Source organism: Salvia splendens, chromosome 19 (assembly GCF_004379255.2).
Source record: "Salvia splendens isolate huo1 chromosome 19, SspV2, whole genome shotgun sequence".
Classification (NCBI taxonomy): Eukaryota; Viridiplantae; Streptophyta; class Magnoliopsida; order Lamiales; family Lamiaceae; genus Salvia; species Salvia splendens.
The window spans coordinates 2671615-2686044 of record NC_056050.1 but is presented as its reverse complement, the minus strand read 5'-3'; the positions used below and the strand labels follow the sequence as shown (position 1 = coordinate 2686044).

General features: G+C 37.1%; 3 protein-coding genes and 1 pseudogene across 4 annotated transcripts; 2 read left to right on the top strand and 2 right to left on the bottom strand.

Annotated features, from left to right (window-relative positions):
* The first annotated feature begins 3084 nt into the window (after nucleotides 1-3084).
* Nucleotides 3085-3574, top strand: LOC121780143 (annotated as a pseudogene).
* Nucleotides 3575-4949: 1375 nt separating this feature from the next.
* Nucleotides 4950-7924, top strand: LOC121780276 (probable methyltransferase PMT10). Its single transcript, XM_042177815.1, has 9 exons — nucleotides 4950-5611; nucleotides 5958-6101; nucleotides 6177-6447; nucleotides 6588-6703; nucleotides 6799-6950; nucleotides 7025-7282; nucleotides 7370-7492; nucleotides 7567-7644; nucleotides 7717-7924. The coding sequence occupies exons 1-9, from the start codon at nucleotides 5120-5122 to the stop codon at nucleotides 7871-7873; spliced, it is 1791 nt and encodes a 596-aa protein (XP_042033749.1). The 5' UTR covers nucleotides 4950-5119; the 3' UTR covers nucleotides 7874-7924.
* Nucleotides 7900-9364, bottom strand: LOC121780275 (BTB/POZ domain-containing protein At4g08455-like). Its single transcript, XM_042177814.1, has 2 exons — nucleotides 8867-9364; nucleotides 7900-8543 (listed from the first exon to the last, which is right to left on the bottom strand). The coding sequence occupies exons 1-2, from the start codon at nucleotides 9284-9286 to the stop codon at nucleotides 8067-8069; spliced, it is 897 nt and encodes a 298-aa protein (XP_042033748.1). The 5' UTR covers nucleotides 9287-9364; the 3' UTR covers nucleotides 7900-8066.
* A 1142-nt stretch (nucleotides 9365-10506) lies between these two features.
* LOC121778274 (tetratricopeptide repeat protein 33-like) lies at nucleotides 10507-13582 on the bottom strand. Of its 2 annotated transcripts, none has more exons than XM_042175592.1 (5): nucleotides 13230-13580; nucleotides 11868-12006; nucleotides 11609-11640; nucleotides 11276-11362; nucleotides 10507-10786 (listed from the first exon to the last, which is right to left on the bottom strand). In XM_042175592.1, the coding sequence occupies exons 1-5, from the start codon at nucleotides 13488-13490 to the stop codon at nucleotides 10661-10663; spliced, it is 645 nt and encodes a 214-aa protein (XP_042031526.1). In that variant the 5' UTR covers nucleotides 13491-13580; the 3' UTR covers nucleotides 10507-10660. The 2 variants fall into 2 exon arrangements, with proteins under 2 accessions (XP_042031526.1, XP_042031527.1); XM_042175593.1 differs by having other exon boundaries at nucleotides 10724-10809; nucleotides 13230-13582.
* Nucleotides 13583-14430: the final 848 nt, after the last annotated feature.

Below are 14430 nucleotides of genomic sequence, written 5' to 3'. Positions count from 1 at the left end.
TCATTGTGTCTTCATCAAGAGAAGAGGTGGAGTTGCTGTGGCATATCTACTATTGTATGTAGATGATATGCTGATCTCTGCAGAGCATAAGGAAGAGGTGGAGTTAGTGAAAGGTGATCTGAAATCTGAATTTGATATGAAGGATCTTGGAGATGCAAAGAAGATCCTTGGAATGGAGATCATAAGGGATAGAGACAAGAAAAGGATATGGCTAACTCAGAAAGATTACATCAGGAATGTGATCAAGAAATTTCAGATGGATAAAAGCAAACCAGTGAGTGTGCCCCTGAGCCAGCAGTTTAAGCTCAGTGTAAATCAGTGCCCTAAAGATGATAGTCAGAGAAGAGAGATGGATAAAATCCCATATGCAAACATAGTGGGAAGCATCATGTACACCATGGTGTGTACAAGGCCAGACATCAGCCAAGCCATAAGTGTTGTGAGCAGATACATGGCAGATCCAGGTATGGAGCATTGGCATGCTTTAAAATGGATACTAAGGTATCTGAATGGTACTCAGGATTATGGCATACTGTTTGATGGAAGTAAGAATTTTGATGCACAGCCTCTATTGGGATATTGTGATTCTGATTTTGCTACTAACATTGACACAAGGAAGTCCCAATCCGGCTATGTTTTCTGCATGTATGGAGCTGCTGTAAGTTGGAAGTCGAGTTTGCAATCTGTGGTGGCACTCTCAACAACTGAGGCAGAATATATTTCCATGGCTGAGGCCGTAAAGGAGAGCATGTGGCTGAAAGGAATCTGCTCGGATTTTGGAGTTGATCAAGGAGCTGTGACTGTATTATGTGATTCAAATAGTGCCATATGTTTGTCAAAACATCAGACATTCCATGAGAGGAGCAAGCATGTGGATGTTAAGCTTCATTTTGTGAGGGATGAAGTTGAAATGGGCTCAGTGAAGATTGAAAAGGTAGCTACTGAGCACAATGCAGCTGATATGCTAACAAAGGTGTTGCCCGGACTTAAGTTGAAGTATTGCATGGATTTGGTGAATCTGATTCAGCTGGAGTGATTGTGGAAGATGGATGAAATCTATGGATTGTCCAGTTATGTCCCAAGGTGGAGATTTGTTATGAGGATTGGGGCAAAACTGCACAATCAGTTCAGTTCGGTTACCAATATACTGTTCGGCGATTAGGGACCGATATGCTGTTCAGTGATCTGACGAACTGCAATCATGCTCGGTGATTGGTCGAGTTTGTAGTCGTGCTCAGGGATTAACCGAGCTCAATGTTCGGTGTTGAGCTCGGTGCTCAGTGCTCGGTGTTGGTGCTCGGTGTTGGCCGAACTTAAACGAGTTCGGAGTTGACAGTTGTTATTAACTGATGCACGTCGTCGGATGCGACTAGTTAGTTAGCTTTAAATGAAAGCCGTTAGGTTGAACTAGTTGTTAGATAAGTGTTAGTTAAATAGAGCCGAGCTGTGGAAAAAGAAAAGAGAATTTTTTCATCCAAGAGTTTTGTAATCTTCCACACAAATAAAACACAAGATTTCCATTGACTCTCCAAGAATTGTTTTTTTGCTTATTCATTTTCATATCAAGTATTCGTTCTTCTCGTTCCGGAATCGATCTCGTTGTGATAACAAGATTGAGTCGCGTATCTGATAGCATTACAAAAAGTGTATCATAATTTTCTTTTTCAGCCGTCCAATTTATCACCTTTCTTGGTCATTTCTCCACTGAAATTAACGTCATCCCCCAACAACCAAAAAAGAAAGGAAAAAAAGGAAAGCAAACCCACTCACAACAGAAGTTCTTGAAAGAAAATTTATAAACCCACGTAAGAGGTGCTTCCTTCAAAAAAACATAAATAAATTAAACATTAATATATATATATATATATATATATATATATATATATATATAGGATATATATATACAAAGACAATGACCTGAATGAATGGCATTATTTATGATAACTTCCACGTATGATTTCTTGTTTACCATATCAGATACAATTTCATGATAAATAATTGATACTACCAATTTCAAATTTCATAATTTTTTCTACTGATTTTGAAAATTAAAAACCAACTAATATTTGTTCAAATTTCATTATCTGATAATTTGACCTATAATATACACCCTCTGCATAGGTGAAACTAAAAAATTAAAGATAATTGCCGAATCTTCCAAACTTTGGTTTGTTTTTGCCACTCTCTTTCCTCGAAATTCATGCAAGCGTGCATTTGTGAATAAATCATGAAAAATTTGTGTTAATCAATATAATCCGTGTTAGTACAACATCGAAAGCGTGTAGTATTATTTAATGAAACCTCTCTATATATAATATGTATGGGGAGTGATTAATTGCCAACTCATCATTTAATTGCGAACTACAACTAATTTAAGATCATATGATTTTAGAAAACTTGTGATCTACAATTTGCCACGTGTAATTTTCGTGTTTGTTAATTAAATCAAAAAAGATAAAAAAAAACTACCAAATTAGGGTTTTTGATGAAAATGTTAATATAGTGTTTCGAAAATATCAACACAATGCTTTGAGAATATCAACACAATGCTTTGATAATGTTAACACATTGCTTACATTGACATTCTACATGTATTATATTGACATATTTTATATACTATGTTGACATTTGTGCTGTACGAAAAAATTAAAAAAAAAATTTCAAATTTTGACGTCGGAACATATGCAAGTGAGATCTCGTCAGAATCCTTATGAAATTATCTTTAATTTGATATATATTGTGCGAAAAAATAATTTAAATCGAGAAAGTTATATGCATTTTAAAATTATGAGATATTTTTCAAAAGTTAGTTACAACTAATTTGTTGTAAATTAGCCTTAATATACTTATTAATGTTTTTTGTTGATCGTATTGACATTTCAGGGTTGATGACCTAGACCCTTAATTTGAATATCTAATGTCTATTATTTAGTTATAGTTAGCAATTAAGTATTGAGTTAGCAATATAACACTCCCCTACCATACACATTACAACTTATCCAAATATACCCTCTATTTATTTACACACACTAAATTAATTCTATTTTTCCTTTCTACACAAACATAACATTATATTATAACAATATGTATCCCCTCACCACATATCACTTGCACCAAATCTTCAACGAGCTAGACCGGAACAAGGACGACCTAGTGAGCATCGACGAGCTCGTGACCCTCCTCACTAGGCTCGGCCTGCATGCTAAACGAGCAGAGCTTGAGATTCTAGTGGGCGATGACAAGGCCCTAAACTTTTTCGATTTCCTCTTCTTCTACCAAACATTGAACAATGTCATTGTTGAAGAAAATCGGGACCAAATTAAGGAGGATGACCTCGAATTTCCACAGGCCGATCTTAGGAAGGCGTGCAGCTAGGGTTTTTGATCTAAACGACGGATTCATCTCCGGGGAGGAGCTGCGGATTGCATTAGGTAGGTTAGGATTATGGGATGAGAAGAGTTGTGGCCTAGATTGTATGCAAATGATTGGCGTCTACGACACTAATTCCGATGGATTGCTAGATTTCGAGGAGTTTAAGGAAATGATGTCCATGGATTCCTTGGAATCTTATTAGAACTTTGCTCTTTTTTTTTTCAAGACTCCTTTCCTTGATTGCTATCGAGTTAATTATTAAATTTTAGTAACATTTGTTCTTTGTAGTATAATTTTATGGTTTAAGGGTTCAAAGTTCAAATCCTTAATTATTGTGAGAATGGAAATTATTTTAGAACTTCAATGTCTAAGAATTGAAATGAATATGTATCTTAGTTCTTGGTAATGAAGAGTCCAATCTGAATCTCGTGGGGCATGAAATTTCTATTTTTTTTATAAAAAAATTGACAATCATTTTCATTGAATGCAACGACATAATTCATTATATATATAGTATTCTTGCATTCTTCTTATGAGAGAATTAAAGTATCGATAGTTGAATGATTTTGTTAATTTTGCCCATTTTTCCTTACATTTTAATTCTCGTATTATATTATTATCAAATCATGTGTGTGGCTTGTGACAAATGAGTACTTTTATAAGGTCTTCCACTATTGTCAACTGTCAATCATGTTAAAATAATAGTATAATGAGTGTACATGATCAGTCTAATTATTTTTTTTAAATTATAGTACTATATGATTCCTGAAATTTTATCACATTTTTCTATTTCTATCCGTCCCATAAAATTTGTCTCATTTCACGTTTTATCATTTTTGGTATTGGACCTCATATTCCACTAACTTATTATCACTCACATTTTATTATAAAACTAATACTTTAAAAGTAGGATCCACATCCTTCCAATTTTTCAATTCACTTTCCACCACATTTCATAAAATCAGTTTTCGGTCAATCTGTGACAAAATTTGGGGGAGGGAGTGAGTAATAAAGTACTCCCTTCCTCTACATTCCACTAACTCATTCGCATTCTCATTAACATTTTATTATAAAACTAATATAAAAGAATTAAATCTACGTTCTACTAATTTGTTCAACTCATTTTCAATTATATTTCTTAAAATCCGTGTCGAGTCAACACGTAACAAGTTTTAAGGGACATATGAAGTAATTGATAATGAAATTGAATTTAAATATTTTGTGCACACACTACACACATAATAATATATATTGTAAGCACACGCACGTAGTGTGGTTTTGCATGTATGCATGTGTTTGTAAATGTTGCAGTGTGTGCATTTTATGTATAGTGGTATAATTTATAACTATTGTGAATTCAATTAATGTTTAAATTATGAAATTGTAATTTAAATTCAAATATTTTGTGCTCCTAGTAAGTAAGTAGTACTTACTTCTTCTGATTCGAATTTATAACTTAACCCATATAAAGTCATAAAATTAGGTAAGTAATTTAACAATAAAATTCGATCACATCTTTTGCAAAGATATAAACTTTCCAAAGCAGTTTCCGACAAATAAAATCAATTTGGGTTTAGGTATCATCGCTTTTCACTTTTCAGCCTCTACGTGTAATTCAGCAAAGAATATCAAAACCCTTTCTTCTCTCTCTCTCTCTCTCTCTCTCTCTCCCAATCTAATCAATCGCTTTCTCATTCCGCCATTTTTTCTGCATCAACAAAATCCACACACACACACGCTCGAAGCCATGATCACGACCTCAAAGATCGTATATTTCTCACTCCTCTCCCTCTCCCTCTTCTTCATCTTCAAATATCTCTCCTCATTCACCACTCCCACAATCCAGAATCAGCACCTCTCTTTCTTCAACACCACTCGCGCCACAGCCACCCCTTCCGCGCCGCCGTCGCCTGCGGCGGCGGCGGCTGTGGTGAGGCCGCTGCTGGAGAGGACAGGGATCATAAATGAGCTGGGAATCATGACGGATGATTTCGTAGTTGGGGAAATCGATGAAGGGCTTATCGAGAGCATAGTGGCGATGGCCAACACTAGTGATGAGAGGGAAATTGTGGAGAGGAAAGTGGTTAAAGTTGAGAAATTTAGGATTTGTGAAATGAATTTGAGTGATTATGTTCCTTCTTTGGATAATTTGACAGTGAAAGGGGAAGGATTGGATTGTTTGGTGCCGAGGCCTAATCAGTACAAGCTTCACATTCCATGGCCCAAAAGCAGAAATGAGGTACAGCTTTCTTGATTTCATTTTTTCAGTTTTGTTGGTTTCAGATTTTTGGGGGATTTGGCTTTGAATTGGTTTCTGGGATTTGACTGTGTAATGGTAGAGATGGTTTTTGAGTTTTATGTAGATTGGTGATGATAGTGTGTGTGCAATGTGAATGAGTAGATGAAGGCAAAAACTTCTGCTAGAGTAGGATCACAGCATCGAACGAATTTATAAGTAATCGTAAGAACTATAGTGTGTGAGATTCTTGTTCAATAAATGAAGAAATGTTGGATAAGTGATTTGTAGCTAGTGAGCAATGGGGTGGGAAGAAGCAGAATTTGATCCTAATGTAATGTTGGTGCAGGTCTGGTTCGATAATGTGCCTCACACGCGCTTGGATAGGGAAAACGGAGGTGCAGTATCAAGAAAAGGCGACAAGCTTGTATTTTCAGGAGACGGGCCTCAATTTATCAGTGGCACGGATAAATACTTGGATCAGATATCCAAGGTTTGCTTCTGTCTTTATTCCCTTTAGGTTTTGGTTCTGTTTGCTTTGGACTGATCTCTGGAGAATGTGATGTAGATGGTTCCTGAGATTGCATTTGGCCGTCATACTCGAGTTGCTTTAGATATCAGCTCCGGGCCTGCAAATTTCGGTGCCTACCTACTCGAACGGAATGTAACAACTCTGTCAATAGCTACAAGTGATGTTCATCCTAACCAGATCGAACTTGCCCTAGAGAGAGGCTTACCTGCCATGATAGCTACATTCGGAAGGCGCCGGCTGCCTTACCCTAGCCAAGCATTTGATCTTATTCATTGCTCTAGGTGTGGAGTTAATTGGACTGTGGATGGTATGCTTCTCTCTTTGGTTCTGTTATCTTTGCTGTTTGTTATTCAACAAAATTTTGAGTGAGATTTTAGTAAAAGAGTGAAAGTGACGTTGTGCGTTTATCTTTATCAGAATATGATGTTATTTTTTGGTCTGGTTAAGGTGGGATTTTGCTTCTTGAGGCGAATCGCCTGCTTAGAGGTGGAGGATACTTCGTGTGGGAAGCGGAGCCCGTTTACAAATACGATAACGAACTTGGTGAGCAATGGAGACTAGAGGTAGACATTCCTGATTCTAACTTGTCAATCACTTACATTAAGTATTTTCCTATGCCTTCCAAGATTAAAAATCTTTTCTTTTGACAGCAATGGAGGATCTCACTAGCAACATTTGTTGGGAGCTAGTCAATAAGGAAGAGTATATTGCCATTTGGCAGAAGCCAGTAAACAATAGTTGCTATCTCGGTCGCGATCCGAACGTACAGCCATCGTTATGCAACACAGACGACAATCCAGACAACATATGGTATTTTCTAGCTGCAAATTTCTCTCCTAGTTTGATTAATCAGTAGTATTGAGGGACATGTTTTTGCATCTCAGGTACGCTGACGTGAAGGCTTGCATCACACATTTGCCTGAAAATGGGTACGGAACTAACACTACCGACTGGCCTGCCCGCCTTCACAGCCCACCAGACAGGCTATTCACAATAGAAATGGATGCAGAGAAATCTAGGAAGGAATTGTACAAAGCAGATTCAAGATATAGCAATGATATGGTAAGAGGATATGTTGGCGCTTTCCACCTCAATCAGATGAATCTGAGGAATGTCATGGACATGAAAGCTGGATATGGAGGGTAATCATCTCTCTCTCTCTCTCTCACTCATAATTTCTAGAACTAGGGTTCTATCTCAACTTGATATGACATTGTTGTTCAATGTAGATATGCAGCAGCTTTGGTTGATTTCCAGTTCAACAGCTGGGTTATGAACGTCGTCCCAGTAAGCGGCCCCAACACACTGCCTGTGATATACGACCGTGGTTTTATAGGCGTTATGCACGACTGGTACGTAAAACACACGTACATTAGATAAATCTACTGCATTCTATACACGATTTTCATGTAGAACGTCTCCGCAGGTGTGAGCCATTCAACACGTATCCAAGAACATACGATTTGCTGAATGCAGTAGGCCTCTTCTCTGTAGAACAGAGGAGGTAAGAAATTTTCACACAGTTGAATTTTTAGCTCTCAATGTAATGCACACTAATGTATCTGTCTCCCTCTAGATGTAACATAACCAACATAATGTTGGAGATGGACCGGATCCTCAGACCAGGTGGGCACGTTTACATACGCCACACAACCGATGTAATTGCACAGCTCGAAGAAATTGCAAAGGCAGTAGGATGGGTGCCCTTCGTGAGAAACGATTGTAAGATGTAGTACACAATTTTTTTGGCAAGGGAATATGCATAAATATCATATATACCTAAATTGTATGTTCTCTTTCTCACATAAATACTCTTAGATTGTTGGTACCAAAATACAAAAAGGAAATTTCCCAATTGTTATTGCAATTCATTCGAAATCAAAAGAGCAACAACTCACAGCCATGGATCAAGAATCATCCCCAGTCTTATGAAGGGGGCTTGGGTGGTGTTGAATCTTTGGTTGCGGCAGTGTTGACCTGCTTGGAGAGGTAGGCTTCGTAGATGTCAACGACGACGCGGGGATCCTTGTCGACCAGCTCAGCGTACTCCTCCCGCTTGGTGACCTTGTCCATGTGGTCGAGGATGAGGGAGAGGGCGGCCTCGAGCAAGGTCTTGGCGCCGTGCTGGTGGGCAAAGGCGTAGTAAGGGAGGGAGTTCTCCCAGTTGAGTCTGGACATGAGGTATCTCTCGCAGTAGGTCTTGAGATGCTTCACTTGGTATTTCTCAGCCAACACCAAGAGATCGCAGGCCATGTGCTCGTCGAGGCCCGCTTCTGCAGTGTAGAGATAGTTCACGAACGCTCGGAGGGCATCGTACGACACGTCGTTCATCTTGATCGTCCCGCTCAGGCTCTCCTCCATCTCGTTCTCCAGCATTGCCCTAAAAACCGGCGATCGGCTCGTCTGCGTAGCAAATCATGACACTAGGAATAAGCAGTTGTCGAATTAATGAACGATTAATTGCTGTAGCATGACGGATTGATCGGAATAAGTACTAAAATAGGATTTGAAATTAACCTAATTTAGAATTGATTAAGTAAATCATGATACTAGGAACAAGCAGTTATCAAATTAATGAATTAATTGATGTGGCCTGAAGGATTGATCGGAATAAGTACTGAAATAGGTTTTGAAATTGACCTAATGTAGAATCGATTAAGTACGAGAACTTGCTGAATTTGAAAATTGAAATCATAGGGCAAAATGTAGGAGAGATTGTGGTGTACCAAAACAGCGCGATGTGCGGGGATGGAGAGGGAGTTGCAGGGGATATCAGAGGAATCCGGCGAGGGGCAGGCGACCAGAACGACGTCGGAGAAGCAGGGGGTGTTGACCCTAGCAACGGAGTTAGGGCTGGAACAGAGGAGGCGGAGGAAATTGACCTTGGACTTGAGCTCGTCGATCTCTCGCTTGAGCTCCTCCTCCGTCTCGCCGGCCTCCTCGTAGCACTCGCGGCAAGTGCCGGCGCTGCGATTGCCGTAGTCCTCCTTGCACGACAGGCACTTCATCCTCACTCGCCGCCGGGCCGCCGCCGAGAAAGACGCGTCCTCGTCCTCGTCCTCGTCCTCATCTTCGTCCTCTTCGTCGTCGAAATCCACGTCGGAATCGAAGGAGGACCGCCGCCTCCACTGGTTGTTCCGCCGCATTGTGTGTGTGTGTGTGTGTGTGTGTGTGTGTGTGTTTCAGTTAATTTAAGAGAACCTTTTTTTTGTTTCTTTTCGAGAGCATTTTATATTGGTATCTAATTATATTAAAAGACGCTTTTGGTTGAAAGGATTAAGCGACTTTTGTTGGAATCGGAGAGGGTATATAAGCAAAATTTTGGATTTTCTTTAATGAAATTATTATTAGGGAATCTTATCTCTAAGTCGATTAATAATAATCATTATTATTATTACATTATCACTAATGAATGTGATGGGAATTTTAACTTGAGTGGTTGGTTATATTATGTACCAATAGTTGGATTTAATCATTCATATAGTGACATAGGTGTTTGACTTTAAATTATGGATAATCAATTTGAGTAGCTCACTATATTTTAAATGAATGATGGTAACCAGCCGTTGTTTTTACTTGAAAGATACTGTTATCAAATGAATAATTCAGACAAATTCGGGTTCATTTAAAAAAATATGAATGTTCTAAGAAAAACATTCATAATATAATGTTTAAAATTAAAATACAAAGTAGAGTGTGATAATATGTTTTAAGAAAAACATATCTTTGATAAACATCCAATGTAACAATTTGTTATACTGCCACCGTCTTTGAAAAATAGAAATTTATAAAATAACACGGGTTATAATACAAAATTACTCAAGAGGGGAAGACCAATATGGAAATAGATTCTATTTTTAAGAAACCAAGGTAATATTTCATTTTTCGTGAATGTTAAAATAATATATGAAGGTTAATATATGAAGGTTTTGGTGTTTTGTTAGAGAGATAGGAGTATATAACAGCCAATTTGAGCTTTATATACTTTAGATTTATTTTAATTCACACAAAAACTTTTAGCAATATTAATATTAAAGTAAATGTAAATAAAAGTTTCATACTGTACTATATTTTTATATTATTTCTTATATTATATCGTAAGCACCTCAAAAAATGACACAATTGACCCAAGGATTTAAAACTGTTACATCCATCCTATCCTAATCATTTTATTAAGGATGGAAAAGTATTCACCACACCCCTTTGGATTAAAATTTTATATATTAATGTGGAGTGTGTTAATTGGGCTATATCACTTTCATAAAAAAAATAAATTAAAAGGGAATTAAATCAGTTCCACCAAAATCACTGAACTGAAATAACATAAAATGCAACACTGGCATTACTAAGATCTAAAGCAACCAGATTAGATCCAAAATGAATTCATTATAATGATTTCTGTTTGGTGAAAACATAACCAAACATTAAAACCAAACCAAGCCACACAAACACGGTTTAGTCCGGCGTAGTTTTCAGCATAAATCTGAACACATTTACATGTACATCGAAGCTGAGTGCTTTCAGCCTTCATCTCCAACGAGGAAACGATTTTCAGATGAGCTCAAACCTGTTGAATGAAGCTGTTTTCTCTTCTGCACATGATGCGATGCAGCTAGCCTGTCCTCTTTTGCCTCCATGGAATCGGGCTGCATTTACAGAGAAAACTTCACTGGGCGAAGAGAAAGAGAATCAAGGACTTGGTTTGTTGTAAATGTGATTGATACTTATGTGAGCACCCTAATCCAATACATTAAGGAGGGCTTTACTTTGAATAATAGGATGGATTGATAAAAAAAAAACCTAATCTCAGCTAATCCACTGTTTTTTATAGATAAATAAACAAAAATTTGAAGGGCATATTACGGTAGACTCGAACCTGAGATATTTGGCCTCGAATATTAACCATTCTACCACTAGGCCAACACACGCACACAACTAACCCCATCATTAGTAATTTTGAGCTTGATGGATCATCTTATCTTTCAAATACTCAATCCTATGTGTTTTCAATCCATCTCATCTCAAAGTAAACTCCATGTAAAGAACAGTACAGAAATCATCAAGAATCCAAGATCCATGATTATACGAAGACAATGAAGAACTTAAGGTAGTGATAGGAAGTTTCTAAAGTGTACCTTAATAGCCAAAGCTTTGTCAAACGATTCAATGGCGAGATCAGGCTCTCCAAAATTTAGCTGGGCTCTTCCGAGAGTAATCCACGCCTATCAAGAATAAAGGAAAACAAGAACGAGACCTCTTCAGTAAATCATTTTAGAATAGGAAATAATTGCCCTATAATCACTAACATAGTATCAAGAGATTTTGTTCCTATTTTTGCAAAATCATCATTGAAAAAATAAGTTACTCATGGACGTCCGACTCTCACAAGTTGTTACACACTATCGTCTTGGTGAGACCGATCACAGCAAAATACATACAAAAGTAGATCTATAAAGCAGAAACTTTACCTCAGCCCATCCGGGATCCAATTTCATAGCTCCTATAACCATGGGCAGAGCATGAGTTAAAATGAGGAGACATAAAATGGATTTAGTATAAGATGATTGAAAGTAAAAGGAGAAACAGGTTTTAACTGATGTATCCTATAATGCTAAGTGAATTTTACCAAAAGAGGATGCCAAATATCTATGTGACGGAATAGACTCTGGTTAATGATGGAACAAAGAAACAAGACGTATATGTGCAAGGGTGTGAAAGAGGACGCACGAGTTGCAGCCTTCAAAGCATTCCATGCTTCTCCAAGTTCAAGTAGAACCTGAGCTTTCTGTTCGTGCAATATAGCTTTCTCGGGCACCAATGTTATCGCAGCTTCCCACTTTACAAGTGATTCACGGTATTTTCCCTCCTAGAGAAAAGGAAAGTGAGAGAATGGAATTCAATGAGCAACTAAGCCAAATAATCACCTAGAAATGTTAAAAAGCAACATGATGTACGAAAAATATACTGCAACGGTACATTTGTCTAAATCTGCAAAGCATTCTTCCTCTAGTCATACAATTGACGGAGCAAGAGCAAATATGGTTGAAACAAAAGAACAAAGCATCGCACAAAAAAAAGCAGTGAAATGGTTAACTGAATTAACCTATTCAAGAAATTACAAACTAAGACTTCCACAAAATTTCTCATTCCACTCAAGTATCATTAAACTTTTTCCAAGAACACCTAAGGAAAAAAACAATTAAACCAGAGAACTCAGTCACAACAATATTAACTCTTTTCTCTCGTTCCTGAGAGAAAAGCTGTTCCGAGTGACGTTAACCGTTAAGCCCTTTTATTAGTGGGAGGCAACTTTTTACAAGTCATAGCTAGTCATGTATAAGCTGACGCCCCCTCCACTAGTCACCACATCCAACTTCTTAACCGATCTTCTTAGTGCCACTGGCTAATTCAATGACATTAAGGGTGTGAGAAATAATTCGCTTCTTATGTAAAAAAGGCCAACTCCTTTTAGAGCTATCCTGGCATACTATGCGAACCTCATCGCATAAGGGGAAATGTAGTCCAAACGAGAAAGCACGGGATTTTATTGTGACAGCTATGAACTTACTCATAAATTTCTAGAAAACGCATCATTTATTCTGCGTAAAACTAACGCTACTACAACACGTGTACTACAAAGCGCGTATTGATGGCAAAACGTAATAAAGTAGGAATGTGGCTATATATATTCGATAAATTAGGGTTCAAGAGGCATAACATCAAATGTAGTCTTTATCAAATTCTTCCGCTACAAGGTCCAGCAGGCCATCGTTAAACCAATTTACTGGTATCCGGCATCTGGACGATCCCTTCCGAAAGCGCAACATCACAATGGCCATCATCAGAATTCTAATGTGTTACAGTAAGTTCTCAGATTATTATTACTCATTCCAATTTTATGCATCAACCAATTGAATTTTCATTAATAGCATCAATGAAATACACATATATATATGAATTAATCCTCACACATAAAAAATTTCTGAATTCAACAATTCTGACTTCACAAAAGCAGTATATGACTATATAAACATATAAAACCCTTTATGCACAATAGCCCCAAATAAAAATAATGGAAATTGAATTTACCTCAGCAAGATCATTTCCTTGTGCTTCAAATTTTCCAGCAAGATTCCACCTTTCCTCTGCTTCCTCATCTCTAACCGTGATGTTCTTTTCAGGTAGGGTGTCTTTTCCGGGCAATTCGGCTTCAATCAGCGGCTCTGGAGCAGAATTGGCGTCGGAGGTGGAATTAACATCTTCAAATGGAAGGTTAGGGTTAGAAGAAATTGGGCGTTTTCTGGTCTTGTTCTTGGTGTCATTAACGTTTTTCTTCCAAGTCATCTTCATCCCTCAAGCTTAAATTTCTCGTGGGGTTTTACTCTTCCCTTTTCACAATCTTTTTATCAAATCACAAAATTTTAATTTTCAATTTTATACTCATCGCATCATTTTACTTCTATTATAGTAGTAAAAGAAATTTATTCAATTTAAAAATATAGAAATGATTGTGATTTGGTAAAGATGATATGGTTTTCAAATAAGTTAGTAGTACTATGCTACTTTAATACAAGATGATATACTCTATATGATAACATTAATTACATTAACTACACATATTTTTCTCATTGTTTTTGGTGAAGCAAAATTTCTTCATGAAATTTACATATCTCATTTTTTTTATAGGCAGGGTTGCAAATTTAGTTCCTTGGTTTCGAATATACCTGATCCCGACTCGATACCCAGTCAATTTTGGGTGCTCGGAATTCAAAATTACTAGTTCGGATACAAATTTAAGTAATTGGTGTAGGGATTTTTGAATTTCGGGTACCTGAATAATACCCAATTATAGATTTATGTTTGTAGTTATTTCTTTAATTTGCAATTATACTTTCTCCATTTTATCCATGTTTCTAATAAAAAATCTTAAAATTTTTAAACATATATAAGATAAGATGCTGTTTTCTACCTTCTAAGTATAAGAGACAAATAAGTCTAATTTTTTTGTTTACTAGACTGGTTGTAAGCGTTGTTCTCAAGAGCTAACATAGTAAGTTCTTTGCAAAAGCTAAATAGTATTCTCCCCGTCAACCATCAAGAGTCTCATTTTTTACATGGGTTTTCAGAAATGTTAGTAGAGTATGAGTCTAATGTATATTAGTTTTAAATGAAATATAGGTGATGAGTTAGTTGAATGTGGGATCTCTAATAATTTATACTAGTAAAACACCGGGATTCCTATTTGCGGATACAGCGAAAAAACGGGACTCCTATTTGCAGACAGAGAGAG

What these genes read in the sequence shown, in the direction of transcription:
- LOC121780276 (XM_042177815.1), top strand. Translation starts at nt 5,120, where the DNA reads ATGATCACGACCTCAAAGATCGTATATTTCTCACTCCTCTCCCTCTCC. An exon ending in ATGAAAGCTGGATATGGAGG is followed by an intron (nt 7,283 to 7,369) that starts GTAATCATCTCT and finishes TGTTCAATGTAG; the next exon opens with ATATGCAGCAGCTTTGGTTG. An exon ending in ATAGGCGTTATGCACGACTG is followed by an intron (nt 7,493 to 7,566) that starts GTACGTAAAACA and finishes ACGTCTCCGCAG; the next exon opens with GTGTGAGCCATTCAACACGT.
- LOC121780275 (XM_042177814.1), bottom strand. Translation starts at nt 9,286, where the DNA reads ATGCGGCGGAACAACCAGTGGAGGCGGCGGTCCTCCTTCGATTCCGAC. An exon ending in CCGCACATCGCGCTGTTTTG is followed by an intron (nt 8,544 to 8,866) that starts GTACACCACAAT and finishes TTTGCTACGCAG; the next exon opens with ACGAGCCGATCGCCGGTTTT.
- LOC121778274 (XM_042175592.1), bottom strand. Translation starts at nt 13,490, where the DNA reads ATGAAGATGACTTGGAAGAAAAACGTTAATGACACCAAGAACAAGACC. An exon ending in TGCTTTGAAGGCTGCAACTC is followed by an intron (nt 11,641 to 11,867) that starts GTGCGTCCTCTT and finishes CCATGGTTATAG; the next exon opens with GAGCTATGAAATTGGATCCC. An exon ending in TGGATCCCGGATGGGCTGAG is followed by an intron (nt 11,363 to 11,608) that starts GTAAAGTTTCTG and finishes TATTCTTGATAG; the next exon opens with GCGTGGATTACTCTCGGAAG.